This window comes from Cervus elaphus, chromosome 32 (assembly GCF_910594005.1).
Source record: "Cervus elaphus chromosome 32, mCerEla1.1, whole genome shotgun sequence".
Lineage (NCBI taxonomy): Eukaryota > Metazoa > Chordata > Mammalia > Artiodactyla > Cervidae > Cervus > Cervus elaphus.
In genome coordinates this window covers 31774795-31799925 of record NC_057846.1, presented here as the reverse complement: position 1 = coordinate 31799925, position 25131 = coordinate 31774795, and the positions used below count along the sequence as shown (strand labels likewise).

Sequence of the window (25131 nt, the reverse complement as noted above, 5' to 3'; positions counted from 1 at the left end):
TCAGAAAGAAGGAAATCAATCAGCTAAACCTTCTACTTAATAAGGGAACCGTTTTCTCCAAGGCGAGGTCCTTTTCTTGAACTTGATATTCCTGTCCCCAACGCATCAGTCATTCTATCTTAGAGACACAATCAAAGATTTCATAGAAAGCCTAAGGGCAGATTCATTCCTTACTTTTGGTATACGGTTTAATATGGTTCTATCTAAGCATTGCACTACACGTCTAGTTAAAATTGAAATAGCGTTTCCTTTAATTCCATGGAACAAGCTAGACCCTTTGAAGCTATATCAAGAGAGTACCAAGCACAGAAGAAATCTTTTGTTTTTGGTCCACAGTTCACTTGTCCTGTGATCTTGCAAAACCTCCGCAATCTCTGTATATCTCTGTACATTGGCTTGTGTGATAATGTTCAATTTTTCTTTGTAGAGATGACATAGTATAATAGCTGACATACATGTTTTGGCAGAGGGGGCCAGAGTATGAGGGCTGCTGCTGCTGCTGCCGCTAAGTCACTTCAGCCGTGTCCGACTCTGTGCGACCCCATAGACGGCAGCCCACCAGGCTCCCCCGTCCCTGGGATTCTCCAGGCAAGAACACTGGAGTGGGTTGCCATTTCCTTCTCCAATGCATGAAAGTGAAAAGTGAAAGTGAAGTTGCTCAGTCGTGCCCGACTCATAGCGACCCCATCGACTGCAGCCTACCAGGCTCCTCCGTCCATGGGATTTTCCAGGCAAGACTACTGGAGTGGGGTGCCATTGCCTTCTCCGGAGTATGAAGGCAGTTCCTCCCAAATCATGATTTGGGGGCTTTTCCAAATTTAATAGACTCACTTGTCTTTAATCACACTCAAGAAATCACCTGCCATTCGTGTGTATAAGGTTTCAGAAGAGCCCCTGTTCTGTCTTCCCCCAAATCATTTTTTCAGAACTTGGCAGCACTGGTCAGGCTTCAAGAGCATAGTAGGTTCATACTCCATTGGCTGGTTTTTTTGAACAGAGACCAAATTAATTATTTGTATCATTTGTTTCTACATTTTCCAGGCACCTTTTAAAAATGAACAAGAGCAGCTCTGATTTGGAGAAAGTGAGCCAGGGCTCCGCTGAGAGCCTCAGCCCGTCCTTCAGGGGCGTCCACGTCAGCTTCACCACAGGCTCCACGGACAGCCTGGCCTCCGACTCCAGGACCTGCAGCGATGGAGGTAACACACTTGACCTTGATGGAGAGGCTTAGATTCTCCTGAGCCTGGAAGGCCAGGCCTGGGTTAATTGCCAAGATTCAGAAGCATTGAGCTAGACCTACTGTCTTGGTCCCACTTTCCCCACAAAATAGACTCTAACAAGGAGTTTTTTTTTTTTTTTTAAGAGTTCTCTTTATTTTTATTTATTTATTTGTTTGGCTGCACTGCACAGCACGTGCTATGCTGTGCTTAGTCACTCAGTCGTGTCCAACTCTTTGCAACCCCATGGACTATAGCCCACCAGGCTCCTCTGTCCATGGGGATTCTCCAGGCAAGAATACTGGACTGGGTTGCCATGCCCTCCTCCAGGGGATCTTCCCAACCTAGGTCTCCTGCATTGCAGGCAGATTTTTTTTACTGTCTCAGCCACTAGGGCAGTCCAAGAATACTGGAGTGGGTAGCCTATCCCTTCTCCATGGGGTCTTCCTGATCTAGGAATCGAACTAGGGTCTCCTGCATTGCAGGTGGATTCTTTACCAGCTGAGCTACCAAGGAAGCCCACTGCATGGCATGTGGGATCTTAATTCCTCAACCAGGAATGGAACCCTCACCCCCGCATTGGAAGGTGGAGTCTTAACCACTGGACCACCAGAGACATTCTTATTCCCTATTGAATTTATGGCAAGGTGCTTCACCCCATATCTCCCTCTCCAATTACACATAGTACATCCACATGGCAATACGGCGGGAGGTCGGAAGCATATCAAAAGACTCCTGACTCCTGGGTAATGAGTCATTACATATATAGGTCTGCGCTTGATTTCTCTCCTCAGGATTGGTTCACAATGGCAATCCCAAGTTCCCTCTCCCTCCACCCTCTGTCTCTCCTTTTCTTTCACAGGCATGCACACACATATGCACACACTTACTTGGATACACAGCAGGTGTTTTTATCGGTGTTTGTTGAGTTAAAGCATGGAGGCTTCATCAGACCACCACCAATCCCAGAGCTTTTGGATAAAGCTCCAAGGCTTCATATGTGGGTGTGTCCTGATTGGGCTTCCCAGGTGACACCTGCCAGTGCACGAGAAGCAGGAGATGTGGGTTCGATCCCTAGGTCGGGAAGATCCCTTGGAGGAGGGCACAGCAACCCACTCTAGTGTTCTTGCCTGGAGGATCCCATGGACAGAGGAGCCTGGCGGGCTGCAGTCCCTAGGGTTGCAAAGAGTCGGAAGCAATTTATCACACATGTACACGTGTCCTGGTTGGGTATACAGTTGCCTCCCCCCCCTCCCCCCGCCCATATCTGCAGGCTCTGAATTCACAGATTCGAACAGGTTCCCAAGGTTAAATCTTTGGTTAAATCAATGGATGCAGAACCTGCGGATACAGCAGGCTGACGGTACTCTGCTGCTGCTTTGTATAAGGCACTTGAACATCTATGGATTTTGGTATCCCAGGGGATTCCTGGAGCCAGTTCCCCCAGGGATAATGAGGGATGACTATATTCCTAAAAAAAAGAACTCTCGCTTTCCTGTAGTTTTGATGGGTAGTATTAGAACCTTCAGCCTTTAACATTTGTGTGAGTGTGTGTGTGTGTTGACTCCTGTATTTCTCATCGACTTGCCCTAGCACGATAGGTTTGAACGTGTGCTATCATGACCCTCTCAGTCCTAAGCAAATATTTCTTCTCTGTTGGCGTTTTTAGAGTAGAAAGTTCTGGTGTGAATTTACTGTCACCAACATTTTTCTATCTAAAAGATTAGTGCCACTCAGACAGAAGCATAGAAGTCAGTCGGTCTGTGATGTGTTCTGATGGGAAACTTCCGATAGATCTGACTTAAAAACAGGAAATATCTTAGCCTTGATTTGGGTGGGATGTGGCAAAAGAACATTTTCTTTCTCTGCAGGTTGTCCTGGGCGTCTATCTTTTTCCTTTCCCCCTTGGATTGTGCAGAAATTTCTACAAAGCACATTTTTTTGTGGAGGGCTGGGCTGGGCACATGAACCATTAGACCCTGTGCTGGTCCGTGGGGACTTGCCCTTTCGGGATTGTGAGCCATTCTGTGGGAGGGTCTTCCATCTGCCACCCACCAGCTCGTGTTGGTGAGAACTGGACTAAATTGCTCCAGCACTTTTCTTCTTGGAACCAGCAAATCATGACGTTTGCTCTTGGGCTCTTACCGTCTAGCCAGGAAGGTAAGATTAAAATTCCTGACCCATGGGTGGATGGAGTAAGCAAGCAACTTGGGCTGCTCAGAACAAGAGTGCTTATGAAAGCGTCCAGAGAGAGAGGAATCAGTGAGGGCTGGTGGAGGGTTCAGAGAAGGGTTCCTGAAGAGATGGGACTCTTGTGTCAAGAGTGGTTAAACTTGAGGAGGTAGTGGGAGGAAGAGGGGGTTTTTCAGGTTACGGAATCAGTTCAGGAGGAAAAAAGGCACAGGTTAGCGAGGCACAGGGTGAAATGGTGAGACCAGCCTGACACACTAGAGTGGAAGCGAATGAGGGGCGCTAGTCTACGCGGTGGTGGGAGGCCGGGGGCGGGCGGCCGGGGGCGGGCTGGTGCAGAGCTCTCCACACCAGTCTGTGGAGTTTGGAAGTAGGGAGCTACTTGGAGGTTTATGAGTACGTTGGTGACCCCTAACCCAGACTTTTAGAATTAAAATGAACACTTGTCCATCTGACACTGAGATGACATTGTAAACCAGCTATGCTTTGATTTTTTTTAGAAAGGATACATTTTCATGGTTATCCTTTTACTGTGAGCTATTCAATGGAAATGTCCCTCAAAATCTAGATTTCTGGAATAACACAAAGGTATATATTGCACTGGCCGAAAAGTTCATTCAAGTTTTTCTGTAACACGTTATGGAAAAACCCAAACGAACTTTTTGGCCAACCCAGTACCTTCTTAACCAGACTCTGGCTCGTCAGAGCAAACCAGTTTCTATCTGCTGCTCCTACGTATGGCTCTGTACCGAGAACCCTGCTTTGAAACTGGCAAGAGACCACAGGAATGCTCGCTTTTCTCCTTTTTAATGTCTCTTAAACATTAATCTGGAGGCTATCCAGAACCGCCAGTCATGAAATGTAAGAAACCCTTCATTTAGCCACTCATCATTAGCCAAGGCAGCTGGCTTCAATCTGTTGTTGAACAGTGAGCTTTTCGTCCCATGGATCCTTACTCACTTTTACCTTGGAGCAGAAATACTTACCCATCATGCCTTTTGTTACTATTTGGCATCTAGTACTGAAGCTGAGACAGGGAACCAAGATAGGAGAGGTAGAGTTAATTCAAGAATGTAGCATTGACCTCTTTAATATTATAGATCAAATCAAAAGAGACCATTTGATTACTGATTTTGTCAGTAAGAATTCACTCATGAAAATGACACATTTTGTGGACTCCGAGTCTGCGGTATGAACAAGCCTGAGTGAGTTGAGGACAAAGTCATTCCAGGGTATGTAGCATAGTAGTTTTTAGAAACTTCTTGGAAACTCATCTGGGTTCATGGTGAACGTTTTCTTCTATCCAGGTTTTGTGGCCCACCCCCTGCAAAAGTTTTTAATTTTATAAGAAAAATAAACATAATTGCAAGCTGTAACTTTGTTGCATTTTTTTAAAAAAACAAGTTTGTCTAAACTTGACAAAATATTTTTGTATCAATGTTAATTCAGCTCTTTGTGCTTGTGTCGCATTTCTTACTCCTCTGAGCACATCTGTTATCCCATTTGTCCATGTGGGCAGTTCCATTGAACAGTGGGTCAACTCGGTGAAAGGAAAAATCCATCTAAGCAGTTGTCAGGTTTATGCTTGGTTAGGGAGGGACAAACTGCATGTGTAAGGACAGATCTATGAATGCTGCCAAGGGGAAGGTCATCTGGAGTGAATGGTTGGATGGGGGTGGGAGAAACGGTCATCAGGAGACTCATGTGCTTTTAAATGGTTACTTTTAAATATTGCAAACCTCATAATTGCATTAAGATCATTTTCCCTTTTGATGTAGGATAACATTTCAATTAAGAGTTCCACAGTTAAACAAACATCATGGATGTCAGGCTCCCATCTCCCATTGAACTGAAAATGTGGTCACAAGGGATAGATGAGAGGTCTAAATAACTAGACAGTAGTGACTATAAACTCCCATGAAGAAATATACCCAGGCAGTGTTTCTGTTCTGATTTTTGTCGCTGGCAAACCAGAGACATAGAAAGTTCATTAACTACCTTGACAGTAGTGAGCTTGTATTTCTCAGTAATAATGCCGAGAGATTTTTTAAAATATAGACGTTAATGCAGTCATTAGTTTGATAGGTATTCATTGAATACAAACGATGTGCTCAGTTGTGTCAGACTCTGCGACCCCATGGACTGTAGCCTGCCCAGCTCCTCTGTCCACGGGATTTCCCAGGCAAGAATACTGGAGGAGGGTTGCCATTTCCTTCCCCAGGGGGATCTTCCTGACCCAGGGATCTAACCTGGGTCCCCTGCATCTCTTGCATTGACAGGCAGATTCTTTACCACTGAGCCACCTGGGAAGTCCCACGCTACTATGGATTGAATACAATTTTAGATGTTGAAGACACAGCAGGGACAGAAAGTGGCATGTCCCTTCTTTCATAGAGCTCACATTCTAGTGAGGAGACATGGACAGTGAGGAAGATGAAGAACTCAGGTCGCCAGTGTATCAGATGGCAATAAGTGCTATCGGGAAAAGTCATGCAGGAAGGGGGCGGGGCGCACCTGTCAAGGGGAGAGAGAAAGTCCACAAAGAGCAGACGTCAGCCTGACCCTCACTGAGTCCTTGCTCACCCACTCAGGCTATTATCTGAGCCTCTCTAAGAAGAAACAATATTTTCAAAAAGGTGGTCCTGGGAGTTCCCCGGTGGCCTAGTAGTTAGGATTCTGGGCTTTGCTGTGGCCTGGGTTTAATCCATGCTTCAGGGAACTGAGATCCTGCAAGCTACATGAAGCAATAAAAAAAAAAAAAAAAAAAAAACGGTGGTCCTGAAAAAGACATCTAAAACTTTCAAGCCAAAAATAGTATGTTTTCAATTAATTAAGCAGGCTTGTTAGAACGCTTGATCCTAAATGGATGGCTTCAGTCTAATATATTCCATCCATGTTTTGCTCTAACACTGTATCTCTCCTCCCAACCCTCCATGGAGACAGACTGAGTCATGGGTTCTGTTCTGGAAAATCTATTACTAAAGGTTGGAGAAATTATCCTAAAGAAAAGATACTGATTTTTAAGTGTAAGTGTGGCCTGAGCCCTCACAATATCACCAGACTTAAAGCTTCACCTTAGATTGAGCCTTTCCCTTTAAACTAAATTTAAAAACATATATAGATTATTATTTCAGTAAAGTCTATATATGTCTATGGTACAAATCTAAACAATGAAGAAAGATATAAAATGAAAAGCCAGTCTTCAGACACTCCCACCCCAGCTCTCACCTCCACTTGGAACATTTTTTCTATATCATCCCGCAAATTTGTATCCATATTCCAAATATCATAAGCTTTAGTTCTACACACTTTTGTACTTACTGTATCTTGAAGTCCTTCAAATCAGAACCTCTAGGTCAACCTCATTTTCTTTTCATGCTGCATATTTTTTCATTGTATGAACTAGTTAAACCCTTCTCTTGTCAATGCATATGTAGGTTCCTTTCTTTACAAGTCTACAGTAACATCCTGGGACATACACTGAGATAATTTGGTGAGCGTATCTGTAAGATAACTTCTTAGAAGTGGAATTGATATGTCAAAACATATATGCATTTTAAAATAGATGTTACCAAATTAACCTCTAAAAATGTCAACTTATGCTTCCATCAGTGGCACGCAAAAGTGCCTTGAACATTCTACTGTTAATTTGGAAGCAAACCCTTAATGATTGTGTTATAATGGGAAGAATCATGATTCTGGAAGCACACACAGGCTGTAGACGTGAAATATTTTACATGAGCCTGTTTTCCAAACTGAGACAGTGCTTCCCCATTTTGCGTGTCAATGGCCTGCCCATCTTGATCACTGGGATGCTTAAGCAGTCCAGAGAGGCATCTCACAAATGCCGCATTTTCCATATAATTGTAAAATGCTAATAATATGCTTCCATTTTCAGACCGTGTTTGCCTTCTTGAAAAAGTAAGCATTCCTCTTGAAGGAATGTCATGTGCCTTCCTTTAACAAAAAAAAAAAAATAGAGCTTAGTCTATTTTGATTGTGGAACCAAACAAGAGCTTGTACAGTTTTCCTTTGGAGGAAAAAGTTACTCTCTGTGAGTCTAAAACATATCCTCCACCCTTAACATTTTCTGAGGGGGGGGGGGGGTGGGGGGGTGGGCGGGGAAGGGGTTTTGGCCAAAATCTGCAAGACTACCACTTCCTGTGTGACGCTGGCCTCCATCGATGGCTTCAGTTTTTTCACCCTGAACATGTAGGGATTGAAGCAGGCCATAGTGCAGACAAGGTTTTCTCCATCTACTCTGTTCCCTCTGCCTTGCCTGTAGTAGGTGCTCAAGAAATACTGAGTAAATGAATGGATTAATCTATACAGTCATTTCCAGCCAGTCAGTCATTTCCTCTTACCCTCATTTTTTAAAAAGATCCACAAAACACTTAAGTGTTTCAAACAAAAGAAAATTCCATTTACTTTCCTTTAAAGGGTGGAGAGCAGTCAGATGCCAAAGCTGAAGTTTGGAGCTGGGCTGGGGGCCTCTGAGCTGGGACCCGGCCCTTTGTCCCCACATTTGCTCTGGCCTCCCTGCTGTCAGGGTCTGTGTCATTTCGTCCTTTACATCTGCTGTCAGAAGGCAGAGCCGGGCGCCGAGGGAGCCACACCAGCTTATTTATACATTTCAAAACTGGACTGACCACTTCCTCCTGAAGCCCAGCTCTCATTTTGGCTGTAGAGAACAATGAAAGTACCTATTAAAAAACCAGCCAGAAGAGAGGACTCTATAATAAGAAAACCTCACAGTGCTGGGGTTGAACTTTTGGCCTGCGTTTCTGCATAGGAGTTAAGCTCTTTTTCCGGACCGTTGAAATCCTGGTTCCTCGTCTCTGCTTTCTAAATAGGATGGCACCAAATGAGTTCACCTTCCCGTCGGTTGTTCTAAGATCCCACCCCATGCACCATGTGATAGTTAGTTTCGTCCGAGGAAAGACTTTTCTCTGAAGCACAGCCACTAAAGAGATGCAGGGCTGTTCTGCTGTATAGCTAGCTATGGGCTTGATATGCAGAATTGAAAATTGGAGGGAAAACTTAGGAAATGGGGTTTGTAGCTCTCTGGCCCTATTAGTACGCAAAGTCATTTTAAAAAAACTACCAATGATGTAACTGTGATGTAGGCAGACTTCCCAGGAAAGTATTTTCCATTCTTACCCCTTTTATACCCTTAATTATAAGCCAGAATTTGGAAACAGAGTGACCTAACACCGGCCTAAAACCCCAGGATATATCTGACTCTGTCTCGTGCGCCCTTGGATCCAAGTCCTGAGAATATGGGCTGTTGGCCAAAGTGTTTCATGATTTTTTTAGGCACATTTTTCTAAACCAGTGGCTTGCCTGTGAGTTTTGAGACTATTTTAGGTGTCAAGGCATGTTTGTTCCCTCTTTTTTCTGGCTCTTCTAAATGCAGAGGATGGCAGCTGCTACTCATAGTAAGAGTCTAGCCTCTGCAAGGTCACAGCCATGTTTCCGAGGAGGTGCCCCACGGAAGAGTCAAGAACACAACCGAGCCAGAGTGGGCTTTCGGGGGTGCCTGCGATTGGGTAGAAGACGGCTGCTGCCTGTCTTGTGGTGGAGAAATCACAAAGTTTCATCGAGAAGGGTTACATGTGAACATCTCTTTCTGAGAAGCCCTAAGAATATTAACAGCTGAGATGTAATTCGGTCCTTTGTTGCCTGGGAGTCATCAGAGAGAATGTGTATAATGCCCAGTCATACAGGGAAAGGGAACATTTCCGATGAGCCTCACTCCACTGGGTAAGGTCTGTGTCCTGTAGTCCTTCCCATCTGCCGGGCAGGCGCCTGGCTGGGAGCCTCCTGTGCAATGCCGTTGTCTGACTGCTCTGTGCTTTAGGCGGTGCTTGTTGGGTGACAAACACCTAACATCTAAGAAATAAAAAGGAACCAGCCTACACGCTAATCCTTGAAGCCACGCCTCCTTCTAATATCCAGTACTCCTGGCTCGACTTAGTTCAGAGGTTGCAGGATATAGATCTCATCAAAGCCACTGACTCACAGTTCCCATAAGAAAGCAAGAGAACACCTACAGGGCAAAGGAGAAAAATCACTTCCTTCCAACTGCCTGAACAGACACATTATTTTTTGTGCTAAAGCACAGCCTCTTGGTTTTCTTTGGTAATCCAGAAATAAGAAGTGTCGCTGATTTATATATATATATATATATATATATTTTTTTTTTTTAAGATTCCTGCTATTCTTAAAGACTGAAAAGTTTACCAGCCACAGCTTGTGAGAGCTAGAGCTAGAGGAACAGAGGAAGCCAGATAACCATCAGCCTAGAGGTATTTTCTTTCAGGGGCAGCTTTGAGACAGAATATACTTGAGGAGCTGTTGAAAATGGAAAGAGTGGCTGAAACTGTAGACTATTAGTTTTGGAAGGGGCCTTTGTGGAGATGCAGTCTGGTCAGTTTTAAATGAGGAAACTCAGCTGAGTAAGATTGACAGCTGACATCTCTCTGTGCACCCTCAGATCAGGGTAGAGGCAGAAAGGGATGTGGTGAGAGCCAGACAAGGAAGGCAAGAAAAGCACACCAAACAGGGGGTGGGTATAAGCATGAGGCTAAAAGAGGGGGCTGGTCCACAAGCTGATTTGTCACAGGCCTCCCCGGCCAGTTGAACTGGGCCAGGAGTCACAGGCAGGGTGTCCCTGTTGCTGGTTGTCGTTCAGTCGCTCAGTCGTGTCCGACTCTTTGTGACCCCGTGGACTGACTGCAGCACACCAGGCCTCCCTGTCCTTCACCATCTCCCAGAGTTTGCACAAACTCATGTCCACTGAGTCAGTGATGCCATCCAACCATCTCATCCTCTGTCATCCCTTTCTCCTCCTGCCCTCAATCTTTCCCAGCATCAGGGTCTTTTCCAATGAGTCAGCTCTTTGCATCAGGTGGCCAGAGTATTGGAGCTTCAGCCTCAGCATCAGTCCTGCCAGTGAACGTTCAGGGCTGATTGACCAGAATTCTGATCACACTCCACTCCTCCCCCACCCTTACCTTCTGCGTGTTGATAATACATCTCTGCCTGAACCTGGTTCCCAGCTCCTGGGTTCAACGAGCTGTGTGTACTCATTCTGTCCTTCTGGGGCCTTCGCACTGGGCTTGCTCTGCTGTTGCTCACTGAGGCTGGTCAGTGGGGCTGGGGCACGGATGTCAACGCCTGAGGACGTGGTTGTCCACTTTGCTCTCTCCTGCCTGTGGAGGAGCATCTTAAGTGAGGAGACCACCCCCACACCACGCCCTGCCCATGTGGATGTGACAGGCTTGCTGCCGGCCGCTTCTGTCCCACTTCGGCTGGAGAAAGCAGAGAGAGACTCAGGCATGAACAGTGATCGCGTATTCACGAGCAGCCCTACAAAGGCCTTGAGTGGAGTGGCGCAAAACTAACAGTGGCCTTCCTTTGGGGCCTCTCTCCGCTTGTCTCAGGCCTCTGAGTTGTACATCGTTCCTTCTCGTCGTCCTGCTGAGAGGGGAGGGGTTCAGAGAGGCACTGCATGCCCTGCCCTTAGGTGACATGCACAGTCACAGTGGTCCCCAACTGTTTTGGCACCAGGGACTGGTTTCCTGCAAGACAGTTTTTCCACAGACTGTGGGTGGCAGGGGGTGAGATGGTTTTGGGATGATTCAAGCAAATTACATTTATTGTGCACTGTATTATTATTACATCAGCTTCACCTCAGGTCATCAGCCATTAGATCCCAGAGGTCGGTGGCCCCCTGAAAATGATGGGTGCACATCATAACTGTCCATTTCCTTAAATCTGAGACCCCTGTTTCTTTCACATTTTAACCTTCAGGATAACAGCATGCATTTTACCACATATGGATACAGTTAATGGGTTTTTTTTTAAATCCCCCTAAAAGCTTTTATTAAAATAGTGGGTACATCTTTGAATCAGTTCTTAGAATGAAATAAATGAGTATCATTTCACTTGGCACTTTCTTGTCTCCAATGTCAATATCTTTTCTTAAATGTTTTTTTTTTTGACCTGAAATCTTGTTTCATTGTGAACTCTCCATTTCATGCAGTGATACAAAGACTAAGTTCAGTCTTCGCTCTGTCTAGATTGGCTGTCCATCTCATCTTCTGTGATGTTTCTGGATGTACCTGTGCACTGTGGAGACCTGGGGCAGTGATGGAACTTTCCCAGAACCATATCAGTATCCATGTGCACCACTCTGGGAACTCAGGGGCCTAGGAACCTCTCACTTTTCTGCTGCTTCTTTTATAAAATCACCTTCCTTTGCCCTCTGGGCTTCCCTGGTGGCTCAGTGGTTAAAAAAAAAAAAAAATCTGCCCACAATGGAGGAGACTTGTGTTCAATCCCTGGGTTGGGAAGATCCCCAGAGAAGAAAATGGCAACCCACTCCAGCATTCTTGCGTGGAAACTTCCATGGACAGAGGAGCCTGGCAGGCTGCAGTCCATGGGGTCATAAGAGATGCACACAGCTTAATGACTAAACCACCACCACCATTGTTTGCCTTCTAAAATGTCTGTGGGCCTGCCCTGTCCCCCAGGCCATCAGGGAGTTTGTCAAAACTCTTAGAATTACACACTAAAAAGGAGGCATTATACTGCAGCTAAACACTACCCTCTATAAACTGACTTTTTGAAAAAATCCAGCCAAGCCACACATGTTCAAGTTTGTTGTTGCTGTTGCAGCATTGTTTGCTACATATTAGAAGCGACCTAAGTGTCCCTCCAGCGGGATCTGGTTAACAAATTATGATACTTGCGTATGATGATACAGTGTGGGGCACCTATTAAAAAGAATTAAATACATCTGGACATTATCTCATGTGGACTATCTCCAAGCCATAGTGGCAAATGAAGAAAAGGAATATTGGGATCACTGGGCACTGTTTGCTCTCCTTTGTGTAAACCTGTGTATGTTGCGTGTGTGTGTATTTTGGTTGTTTGGCGAATCTCCAGAAGGATGCGTGAGAAATGGCCAGCAGTGGTTTCCTTTACATTAGAGGGACTGAATGCTGAGGGACCGGATAGGAGGAAGACTCATTGGCATTGTATACCTTTTTTGCACTTTTAATTTGTTCATATGCATGTGTTGTCTCTTTAAGAAATAGATAAAAACAATATAAAATAAATTATTTTGATGGGGGGAAAAAAAAAAAAGCCCACAGGACCCTGGAACTGAGCAACATGGACTTCTAGCCTGAGAATTTCTGTTTCTCTCTCTCAGGTCCATCGTCTGAGCCAGCTCACTCGCCCACCAACAGCAGGAAGAAGCTCTTCGCCCCTGTCCCCTTCCCTTCGGGCTCCACTGAGGATGTGTCCCCCGGAGACCCCCTGCAGCCCCCGCCTCTTCCCCAGAAGAAGCTCGTGAGTCGGGCAGCCTCTTCCCCGGATGGCTTCTTCTGGACCCAGGGCTCCCCCAAGCCCAGAACAGCAAGTCCCAAGCTGAACCTCAGCCACTCGGAGACTAATGTGTGTGTCCATGAGGACTCCCACTTTAGCTACGCCTCAGCTCCCGGCGGCCGCCACCAGCACGTCTTCGCCGCTTCCGAGCCGCTGGAGAAAACGTCCAAAGGCAGTGGCCACCGGGGCCCCACGCCGGGGCTGGGGGGCAGCAAAGGCCTGCAGGGCAAAGGGGTCTCCTCCGCCTCGTCCTCCCAGCTGAGCGTGTCCAGCCAGGCCTCAGCAGGCAGCACCCAGCTGCAGCTCCACAGCCTCCTGAATAGCATCAGCAGCAAGGAGGGCACCTACGCCAAGCTGGGGGGGCTCTACGCCCAGTCCCTGGTCCGCCTCGTGGCCAGGTGCGAGGACCTCTTCATGGGCGGCCAGAAGAAGGAGCTGCACTTCAGCGAGAATAACTGGTCCCTGTTCAAGCTGACTTGTAACAAGCCCTGCTGTGACTCAGGGGATGCCATTTACTATTGTGCCACCTGCTCCGAGGATCCCGGCAGCACCTACGCGGTGAAGGTAGGTCCCACCCCCGCCTCCCGCTCCCCCGCCCTGTGCCGGCCGGGCGGTCCTGGCTGGCAGCCCAGTGGCTTGAGAAGTCCTGTCCCCTCGGCCGCCTCCCAGAGGAGGGTCATTTCCTGGAAATGCTCGGTGAGTTCACTCTGCCTGGCCCAGGACATGGTGCAGTGTGATTTGTATGCACGTATTCGGTGGAGGAAAGAGTGAGCTGAATGTGGTCAGCCTGGTCATCACTGGCAGCCCAGAGCCCAGGATCTGTACCCATCCAATGAAGGGATGTAAATTTGAGCTCCTTGAAAGTCAAAGGGGGGGTGGAGGTGCCTTTAGGAAGTTCTTTGCTACTGCTGACCCAGTGGACCTGAGAAAATGATCTTTGAATCATCCCTCTGCTTCCACCCTAAACATTTTCTTATGTTCAGGTATATCAGTTACTCTCCCCTGCCTCCTGGGGCTGGACCTGGGCTCCTTCACTGTCAAGAGACAGCTGACCTCTTCATTTTGAGGAGGAACAAGCCTGGTGGGACAGGCTTTTAATCCTTCTTGCCCATGGGGTAGAAAGTGATGTGGCCCAAGGGGGCCACTTGGCGCAAGGTCTGCCACTAGATCAGAACTTCTGGATCAAGGGGTTTGGTTTTTTAGATTCATGACTGTGATGTGCAGCTTGGATTGTAAGACCTCCTGTAATAATGTAGAGTTAGCCAATTCTGAAGAACAGTGCAGAAAATTCAACATTCCCAGAGAACGTTAGAAGGCAGTGGTGTTCATTTCATCTGAAATCTAAACCATAAGGAGGGACTTCCCTGGCAGTCCAGTGGTTAAGCCTTCGCCTTCCAATGCAGGGGGTGCTGGTTTGATCACTGGTCAGGAAGCTGAGGTCCCATGTACCTCCCAACCAAAAAACCAAAACAGAAACAATATTAAAACCAAGTCAGTAAAACTTTAAAAATGGTCCATATCAAAAAATAAAAATAAGGAAACCAGCAGATAGACCTTGGGCCTGTTAAGGAAGAGAGTCCAGTTGTTCTCTGTGATTCTGCTGGAGGCTTGGCAGATCAGGAAGTATCTCCATAGAGTGTGAAAAGGAAATTTCTTTTTAAAATTTTTTTAACTTTTTTTTTTTATATTGGAGCTCAATATTTTGTGAAAAGGAAATTTGAAGAAGAATTTCAAGTATTCAGAGTCTAGGGAACAGCAGCATCAATTTGCAGATGTGCCTGGCCTGGTGATGGGGTGGGGGCGGGGTGCAGAGCATCCTGCACGCGCCGCCGTTCTGCTTCATTAGTGCTGGTTCTGGATGGAATACAGTCATCTGAATCCTCTGGGTCCCCAGGAGGGGGAGAAGGCTCCTTCTCGAGCCGCCTGTCTGCGGCCGAGCTTGTCTCACCCGTGTCTGGGATGCGGGAGCTTCGGCTGCAGGCTTGCACCTGCTTGGGCTCACGCTGGTCCCTCTGTTTGTGGGCTTTGCCTCCTGTGGCAGTGAGAGAGAGAAGCCAGCTCGCGTGGCCCCGCTCCGCGAATACAGGGAGGAGGAACAGCCTTTGTTAACGTGTGCTGCTGACGCTGTTTCGTGCCTCAGTCAGCCAGAACTCCAGTAATTAGGGACCTGTGTTAAGCTGGCTGGGCCTTTTTTATTTCGCAGACGTGACTTAGCCCAGATTTTCAACCACGAAGGAGGCCAAGGCACCAAAGTTTAAAGCAAGACTTGGCTCAATGAAACCTTTGAAATTGGAGCTGAACCAGTCTGTGTGAAGGTCTTGAGCCAAAACCTGAGCACAGACCCCTGAAAATGATCTTGTGGGGTGGTGAGGGGAGGTGGGGGTGGAAGAGAAGCCTTTCACCCACCTCCTCTACCTTCACTCCTAATTTGACACTGTAGAATAATCTTGTGGGGCCCTGCCCAGGGCTCCCCCACTGGTTAACATGCACCCCATCTTTTGTTCGAGGCAGTGAGGTCTTGCCAGAGGACCAGCTCACTGATTTTGAATCCCATCCAGGCCAGTTGTCATTTACTCTGCTCCTTCATTTACATCTCTCTGCAAACTGCCTGGACTCCCGAGGAGAGTTTTTGCTGGGCTCAGGCCTTTGATACCCTGGAGAAAAGGATCCTTGGAAACACATCCCAGGCCCAGCAGCTGCGCCCTCTGGGTTTGTACAATTACCTGCCAGCCACCTCTGGATTGCCTGGCTCCACTGCCAGGTTACCAGACCCACAAGGGCAGTCACCATAGCAACCTTTCCTGATGGGTGCTCACCTGTCTAGACTTTGTGTTGAAAGCTGCATCTGTGTTGTATCTTTTAATGCTCCTAGTGGCCCTGTGAGGAGGGACACTGCCCTTGAGATACAGAGGAGAAACAGACTTTGAGATAAATACAGTCAATTCTCAATATTTGGGGATTTCATATTTGTGAATTTGGTGTTGAAATTTTTTGTAACCCCAAATAATAAATACTTGGGGTGCTTTAGTGATCATCCCTGGCCATGTGCAGAGTTGGGGAGATCCAGGTTATTCAACACACAAATCCCTAGCTGAGGCGCTACAGGGGGACTCTCCACCTTCTTTCTCAGCTCTCATCCTGTAAACAAGTGCCTCATCTTCACACTTTTTTAAAGGGTGATTTCACCCTTTAAAATGGCCATGCCAAGCAATGAAGTCCTGTCTCATGATCCTAAGGTCAGGAAGACTGTGATGCAGTTTGGAGAGGGTGTTAGATCAGCTTCTTTTCAGGCATGAGCTACACTGCTGTCAGCCATGAGTCACTGTTAGCACAGTTGAGATACTCAACAGTATCTATGAATAAGGCGACTTTAAACAGAAACACACATACAGCCGGGCTATACATTGGCCAGTTGATGAACATCTTGTGACCAGAGGCTTGTAAGAACGTCACGTTGTATTTCCCCAGGAGCAGTGGTTCAGCATTCATGCGTTCAGTGTTTGTGACTACTTAATAGAACATAACGACCAACTGAAAGAACAAGAATCAAGGGTAACTTGCCAGTGTTTGCAGAGTTCATATTTAAACTAAGGTCCTTTTCACCCTAAGGCTCATACTCTTCACCTCCAGAACACTTCTCAGCTGTATAATCTTGGGCGAATAACTTAATTTTTTTAAGTCTCAGCTTCCTGCTCTGTAGTAACATCTATCTCATGAAGTTGTTCAATGAGATTTAAAGAGACACTACAGGAAGTATGCTTTATAGGCATCATGTGAAAGTTTGCTGGGTATGTCGTAGTTGAGAAGCTCTCACTTATAGCCATGGATGACAAAGCAGACAGGTCCATACACAGTGGTTGTTGGTATTTATACACTAGACTATTTTTTGAGGACCACCCCAGCCGACATTGTTCCAGAAAACTGCCATTTAAAAACCAAATACAGCTGGCTTGGCTCAGATAAGAAAGAACCTACAGCAGTGCCTTTTCGACATGTATCCCAAAATCACTTTTGTTAATGGAAGAGGAAACACTGTCTGGGATAAAATGAGCTTCCCTTTTATTTCTATTCTACTTTTCTAATAAGAGAGATCACTAAATTAATGTGTTCCCTCCCCCCGGCCCCCCAACCCTCCAATTATCTTTTAAAAAGTTTTCTTAGTAGCTGAGCTCCTTTATGCCAGGTTTCATGCTGAGGTTTGTAGAGCTGCAATATAAATAAATCTCTTTGAAAAGGTGCTTGCAACAGAACTTCTAAAAACGTCACCTGTAAGCATTGTGGCACTCCATAAACACTGCCGTGATCATTCAAGTATAGCCATGCAGCAGCCAGAAGGGTTATTTTGAGATTGTTTGCTGGGTGATATTTTGTAGATGGGGCCAGATGCCGTTCTTCTCAGGATTACAAACTGATCCTTACCCTTCTACAAAGCACGGCTGGGGCTGCACCATCTCCTTTGCAGAGGAGTGCCCACAGACCATCTAGAGTCTCTTTCCGTGTAATTAATTAGAGGGGATCAGGCCTGATGGGGGGCCATTGTGTGTGACTCAAGACTCTCAGTTGTGCAGCCACCAGATGGATTCCTGTTGCTCAGGATCCTTAGGTGGCTGATGCTGTCATTAGTATAAAAAGATGCAGAAGAGGAAGGAAAGACACAGCATAGGGATTCCCCAGAGAGCTTCAGATCCTCCGCTTGTTTATTTCATCTTCGGTTCAGAGGGTACCTTTGGGCCCTTGGGCTTCCCTATTCCCTGGAGAGCTTTTTGTTTTCTTTCAGCTGCTATGACTCACCCTTGGAGGAGTGACTTACACTTAGCAGCTCCACTAAAATCAGCCCCATGGGTTGCGCCAGTTGGTAGGCATGGCATATTAACCTGGATCTAGAAACCAGGGCAGCCTTAGAGAATTTGACCAAGTCCTAGAGGTGTAGGGGCCTGCATCTCTGCCCCTGAGATTCCCCAAGAAGGGAACATCCTAGCGATCAAATATATCTGCTGTCAGGTAGGTGCCAAGTCAGGTGCGGTGGCTGGGGAGTGAGGCTGATTGCCTGAGGAAGCTCTTATCTGGCTTCCTGAGAATTTGTCCAGTCCACGTTGTGGACAGAGAGATGTCTTCCTATCAAGGGAACTCATTCTGGCTGGGTTGTATAATCATTTTAGGTTTAACTTTTTAAGAAATTGACAATCTGTATTCCAAAGGGGTGATACTGTTTTACATCCCACCAGCACATCTGAGACATCCCATTTCTGCACATCCTCATAGATGCTTGGTATTATCATTTTATTACAGCCATTCTGGTGGGCATCACCTGGGCTCTCATTGCGTTTTTCACTTGCCTTTCTCTTATGACTCATGATATTGAATATATTTTCATGTGCTTATGGCCATTTACATAGTTCTTGGGTGAAATGCCTGTGAATATCTTTTGCTGACTTTTTGATTGGACAATTTATCTTAGGACAGCTTTGCAAGAATTCTGGGTACATTCTGGATGGATATGTGTTTTGCAAATATTTCCTCCCACTCTAATACTTGTCTCCCCAATTTTCTTAATACTTTTTGAACCACACAAGTTTTAAGAGTTGATGAGGTCACGTTTGTCCGCCGTTTTCTTTTTTGGACCATGGTCCTGGTGTGGTCTCTGAGAAATCTTGGCTTAGCCTAAGGCCTCAAAGATTCTGCCCTGTGTTTTCTTCAAAAGTGTGCACTGCTTTGGCTCTCACACCTAAGCCTCTCCATTGTGACCTAGGTCTCTGTGACCCATTTTGAGTTAAATGGTGTGTGCGCAGTGGGCGGTAAGGGTGTAAGTTCACCATTTGCTTGCGGATGTCTAAATGTGCCAGCACTGTTTATCGAACAGAACGATGGCTCTGGCTTTGACCTCACTTCCGCTTTCCCCCAGATCTGCAAGACCCCCGAGCCCAAGGCAGCCTCCTACTGCAGCCCTTCAGTGCCCGTGCACTTCAACATCCAGCAGGACTGCGGCCACTTTGTCGCCTCGGTGCCCTCCAGCATGCTCACCTCTCCGGACGCACCCAAGGACCCTCTGTCTGCGCTGCCCGCACATCCCCCCGCCCAGGAGCAGGACTGCGTGGTGGTCATCACCCGGGAGGTGCCCCACCAGACCGCCTCGGACTTCGTGCGGGACTTGGCCGCCAGCCACCAGTCTGAGCCCGAGGCGTACGAGCGGCGGGTGTGCTTCCTGCTGCTGCAGCTCTGCAACGGGCTGGAGCACCTGAAGGAGCACGGGGTCATCCACCGGGACCTGTGCCTGGAGAACCTGCTGCTCGCGCACTGCGCCCCGCAGGCTCCCCCCGAGCCCGCCCCCGCGGCCTGCGTCCCGCCCTCCGCCGCATCCCCCGCCCCTGCGGCCGCCTCGGCCGCCCTCCCTCCCGGCGCCACCCCCACCCCTCCAGCCGCCCCCGCCTTTCAGGGAGGGTCCGGTGAGAAGCACTTGCCCCGGCTCATCATCAGCAACTTCCTGAAGGCCAAGCAGAAGCCAGGCGGCACCGCCAACCTGCAGCAGCAGAAGAGCCAGGCACGCCTGGCCCCCGAGATCGTGTCTGCCTCCCAGTACCGCAAGTTCGACGAGTTCCAGACGGGCATCCTCATCTACGAGCTGCTGCACCAGCCCAACCCGTTCGAGGTGCGGGCGCAGCTCCGGGAGCGGGACTACCGGCAGGAGGACCTGCCGCCGCTGCCCGCGCTGTCCCTCTACTCGCCCGGCCTGCAGCGGCTGGCGCACCTGCTGCTGGAGGCCGACCCCATCAAGCGCATCCGCATCGGCGAGGCCAAGCGCGTGCTGCAGTGCCTGCTCTGGGGGCCCCGGCGCGAGCTGGTGGAGCCGCCCGGCGCCTCGGAGGAGGCGCTGTGCGCCACGCTCCACAACTGGATCGACATGAAGCGAGCCCTGATGATGATGAAGTTCGCCGAGAAGGCGGTGGACCGCCGACGCGGGGTGGAGCTGGAGGACTGGCTCTGCTGCCAGTATCTGGCGTCGGCCGAGCCCGCAGCCCTCTTACAGTCGCTGAAGCTCCTGCAGCTTCTGTGAGGCAGCTCCCGGCCCCGTCCTCTGGGCCGGACCCCCACCCGACCCCCTTCCCCGTGCCCTGCCTTGCCTTGAAAACATCCGTGTCTCTTGGGAAATGGTACAAATGACTGTCATACTTGGATGTAATATATATATATAAGATATAAATATGAAAGACTGTGGATGTCATTGCCCACCGTGGTCCAGCCTCCTTTTTCTCCTGTAGTCTTGCAGTTTCCTCTGCAATTATGTACATTTCTAGCTTCTTGCAAGGTCGTGAGGACACTGCCGCCCGCAGAATGAAGCCTGGACTCTGGTCTCACTACCCCATTAGGGGGTGTCTTTCTTTACCTTCTTGTCGAGTGGCTATTTAAAAAAAAAAAAAAAAACCTCCATTTTTAATTAAAATTGCTGGTTGAGTCGTGAGCGAAGCTGTTTTGTCCCCAAGTGCGTTAATACCTTTGGTTGGTAAAATCGTCTTAAGCCCTTGAAACAGTGGCTTCAAGACCACTTGAACTGTCCCTGTTCTTCCGCTTCTCATCAGAAGGAGCATCAGGCCACAAGAGCCCAGGTTTGTGGGGACCAGTTCATCTTCCCTGCTGCTCTCTCCACCTCACAGCCTCTTAGGAAGAAGCCAGACACAGCTGGTGTGATCCCAGAGTTTCAGAATTTAATCCCACTGCTCGAAATCCATTTCCAGTTTGCTAAAGCTGGTTATCATTTGTATCAGAAGCCTGGCTGAAAGCGGAAGCCACCCCAGATGGTTCAAATGACGAGAACTTAGCAGGGGACCACTTAAAGGGTTGCAGGCAGGATTAAGAGAAAAACAACGGATGGTGAGACAAAAAGCAAGGGCTGGAATGGGGAGGGTTCACTCAATCTGTTCCCCACCCGTCATCCCCAGGCCAAGACCAGTGGGACGCCAGGGAGCAAGAGGGCCTGGGTGGTAGAGCCGGCAGGACTGACTGCCCTGGGCAGGGTTGGGAAGAAAGGGTGGAGTGCCGGGTGGGAAACAGCCCACTGTTACTGCTGTCCTAGATAAGGGCAGTGCAAGAAGAGAACTCAGTGTTTCTACTTTCAGACCACTCGCCCACCTGCTGTTCAAAACTCCTTTGGGTTTCCATTTTTTAAAACTCATTCAGTTAACACATTTATTGGCACCTACTACAGTCAGCATTTGGTACCATGCCTTTAAAAAGTGCTTCGAAAAAAAAAAAGAAAAAGTGCTTCAAAGAATTCGGAAGCACCAGATCCTTCTTCCTCAAAACTAGACACAGAAAAAAATCAATAAACACTCATTTGAAGGGAAATAGCCCAAGAGCCTTATATTGCTACCTAAAAGGGTAATCTTTCAAGTTGTGAATGAATTTCTCAAACCTTGTAAATAACAATGGACAAGTTTAAAATAAATTCAAAGGTCTTAATGGATGTCCTAGGAATCTAGGAAAGTGGCCAGCAAGCAGGATGGCAAAATCTCCCAGGTCCCCGTCTGCTTATTTTTTTAATAATTTTATTGGTTTATTATTGGCTATGCTGGGTCTTCATTGCCATGAGGGCATTTCTCTAGTTGCAGTGAGTAGGGGCTACTCTCAAGTTGCAGTGTGTGGGCTTCTCATTGCAATGACTTCTCTTGTTGGAAAGCTTGGGCTCTAGGACCCATGGGCTCAGTAGCTGCAGTATCCGGGCTCTAGAGCACAGGCTCAGTAGTTGTGACACATGAGCTTAGTTGCTCCGTGGCATGTGGGACCCTCCCGGACCAGGGATCAGACCCCTGCCTCTTGCATTGGCTGGAGGATTCTTCACCACTGAGCCACCGGGCAAGTGCTCCTTCTGTGTATTAATTTCACTCTTTTCGCAGCCATTCCAGCCTGGGACTACAGGTAAACACACCCACACTTCCAAGTATCTCAAGGTGAAGCCTGGGGCTTCAAGGCACACATGTCATTTCAGTGGTTGTTTGAGCATTGAGGGTCGGTCAGTCGGTTCAGTTGCTCAGTCGTGTCCGACTCTTTGTGACCCCATGAATCGCAGCATGCCAGGCCTCCCTGTCCATCACCAACTCCCGGAGTTTACTCAAACTCATGCCCATCGAGTCGGTGATGCCATCCAGCCATCTCATCCTCTGTCGCCCCCTTCTCCTCCTGCCCCCAATCCCTCCCAGCATCAGGGTCTTTTTCCAATGAGTCAACTCTTCGCATGAGGTGGCCAAAGTACTGGAGTTTCAGCTTCAGCATCAGTCCTTCCAATGAACACCCAGGACTGATCTCCTTTAGGATGGACTGGTTGGATCTCCTTGCACGACCCAGATAATCACAATGGTGTGATCACTGACCTAGAGCCAGACATCCTGGAATGTGAAGTCAAGTGGGCCTTAGGGAGCATTGAGGGTAGAGCCGGCTAAAACCAGCTTCCAGCTATGTTTGTACAGAGAAAGAGTTTTGAACATGGAAATCATAATTCTCCGTAGGACCCATCTGTTTCAGAGGGTATTATTTTGTCAGTTGTTTCTTCCTGGGAATTTTCCAGGCAAACCCTCCACCCTCAGTTTGCTGTCTTTTGCTTTCTTGTTCTTTCTCACATCAAATAAATAAACAATGGAGAGGGAGGAAGCAAATATTCTGCCAGGGGGAATGCAGCGCTTGTTGGAAATAACTGTCACAAGAGGCACATTTTAAACCTCTGAATTAATTGCACCTTTTTTATATGCCTCCCACTTAAGGGAGAAAAAAAACACTGAGATGGTAGAAAAGAATTTCAGAACTAAAATGAACCCCAAAGTAAAGGTGGAAAGAGAAGGAACTATAGCAGTAAATTCTAATTAAGAAGAATGGTAGTGATCAAACATAAGACTTATTTCTGAGCTTAGGTCCACCAACCTAAGAAAAGTAGAGAACAGCCGGGTGTCCTCTGCTACTGCTAAGTCACTTCGGTCGTGTCTGACTCTGTGCGACCCCATCCCTGGGATTCTCCAGGCAAGAACACTGGAGTGGGTTGCTATTTCCTTCTCCAATGCAGAAAAGTGAAAGTGAAGTCGCTCAGTCATATCTGACTCTTCAAGACCCCATGGACTGTAGCCTACCAGGCTCCTCCATCCATGGGATTTTCCAGGCAAGAGTACTGGAGTGGGCTGCCATTACCTTCTCTGCGGGTGTTCTCTACTTCGGGGTAATTCTTTGGGTAATCTCAGGAGACAGTTCATCGGCAGAAACAAACCTTTTCCTGGTGCTTGGTTTTGAAGGGGTTTTGTCAAGGATTTCCTTGTTTAAAGACATTAAATAATGTTCCCAACAGCACACACACACAAATTAAAAAGACCATTTTTTTTAGATAGGGCAATTCCTTTATATCCACCATTGGTGAAATCCACGGGTGAACATTCAGGCCTAGTTTTATTGAGATGATTCTGCAGAGCACTTGCCACTTACTCAACTCCGCGAATCAGCCTTTTCCATGAATGACAAGTCACGTGGCTACAAATATTACGTTTGGCAAACAGCTTCAGGCACAGAGAATTCCAAATACAGCTTTTTTTTCATCACCCCAACATATACCTGGGATGTATGACTTTACTTCACAGAAACCTCAAGCACCGAATAAATTTAAATCCAGAAACAAAGAGTTTCTTCCACAGGGGACCGAGGTTCAGAAAAAGGCAGCCACCTTTGTATGATGACAGTCTTAGAACACCTGGCTATCTAATAGTCCTGTTATCTGTGAGTTCATCTCCTCTCCTTTCTTCTTGGCTTTAGACCCAACTACTGGTATTTAAACTCTAGGTTCTTTTCCCTCCAACTCTGGGCCAAGTCGCCCACATATCCTTTCCACATTATACTTTGGGTTGTTAACGGGCCTTTCCCTTTCCCATGCCCAGATGTAGGATCGTTTTCTTCTCCTAAATTCTTTTCTGCAGGTGTTACAAGGCCGGCGTCTAAATTACTGTATCCTTGCCGGAAGCGAGATAAGCACTTCAGGGAGGATTTATTTATGGTAGCACATGGCTCAGCTCTAAAAAGACAGGGCTCTGGGCAGCTGTAGTTACCACTCTGTGTGAGGCATCCTGGTTTCCAAAGGCTTGGGGCTGGAGAAAGCCCTCTTGTGAGACACACGTGTGCACAGAACAATGACGAAGATTTTGAAGAGGGAAGACACACGTTTCTTTAATGACTTCTCTGAAATGTGTTCTTCTAATATACCACCAGTCAAGGCGGCAGCCCTTTCCCACTCTGATGAGTGTCTATAAGTCTTTGAAGATCTAAGAGTAAGCTTATTAAGTCCCATTAAAATAGTAGATTTATAATGTAAAATCTGCTTGGCATGTTTAACAGAGGGTGAGGTAAATGGAATTGATTTATTAGAAACCAAAATTTAAACCAATTGCTGTCATTGCTAAAAATAAAAGGCAAGAATAAAACATCTGGGGCAAGTTTTACAGGATGAACGTCTTGACAAATTACTCTTTCCTCCTCTTTTCCAATGCTAATTATAACGCAGTTAAGGACACTCCAGGAGACCTACTCCAGGTCAGAGATGCCTTTGGAGGACCTATTCCCTGGAAAGGAGGTCATCTTCAGGTACAACTTCCAGATTAATCCAAGCATAGTATCATTGACTGAGGGGGATCTGGGGTCATGGTCAGTTTGGAAACTTACTCAATCTTGGGTACTCAATCTTCTTTTCTGGACTCAGGGAAGCAAAGTCAAGTTTACTTGGGATCTTTCTGCATGCCAGCAAGGCAGCTTTGTATTGAACTATCCCAGTGGGATTTGAACATGTACACTTTTCACATATCCTGAAGGCGGGATTCAAATCTTTCCAGACCCTTTACCAGAAATGATTACAGCTATTTCCTACAAAAATGCTGTCCTGAACACAGGATGTGATTAGACTCCCAAAATGTTTATGTACAGTATTAGGACCTAAAGGTCATCCTTCAGGCTCCCGCCTTAGGGCCTTATCAGGGATAATCAGGCATGGAGACAGGTTAGGGGAGCTGGGCATGGGAACTGAACTCTTCCAAGGGTGGAAGAGAAGGCAGGAAATGAGAAGGCAAGATTCAGAGACAAACCATCTGTTTTCCCACTTGCCTGGATCCAGCCCCAAGGTCTTCCCACAACCCCCCAAAAGATATTGTTGTGTCATAGTCCAATCGGGCTGCTAACAAAATACCATAAACTGAGTGGGTTGTGACAACAGAAATTTGTTTCTCACAGTTACAGAAGCTGCTGAGTCCAAGATCATAGTGCTGGCAGTTTCATTTCTGATGAGAGCACACTCCCTAGTTCACAGATGGCCATATTT

General features: G+C 47.2%; 1 protein-coding gene across 3 annotated transcripts in view; it reads left to right on the top strand.

The window, feature by feature from the left end:
* The window catches only part of PRAG1 (PEAK1 related, kinase-activating pseudokinase 1), a 45628-nt gene extending 25369 nt beyond the window's left edge, over positions 1-20259 (top strand). For all 3 annotated transcript variants that reach the window (XM_043893597.1, XM_043893599.1, XM_043893598.1), the window contains exons 4-6: positions 1042-1199; positions 12628-13367; positions 18706-20259. In XM_043893597.1, the coding sequence (XP_043749532.1) occupies positions 1042-1199; positions 12628-13367; positions 18706-19854 (2047 nt within the window). In that variant the 3' untranslated portion in view covers positions 19855-20259. The remainder of the gene's footprint in view (positions 1-1041; positions 1200-12627; positions 13368-18705) is intronic.
* Positions 20260-25131: the final 4872 nt, after the last annotated feature.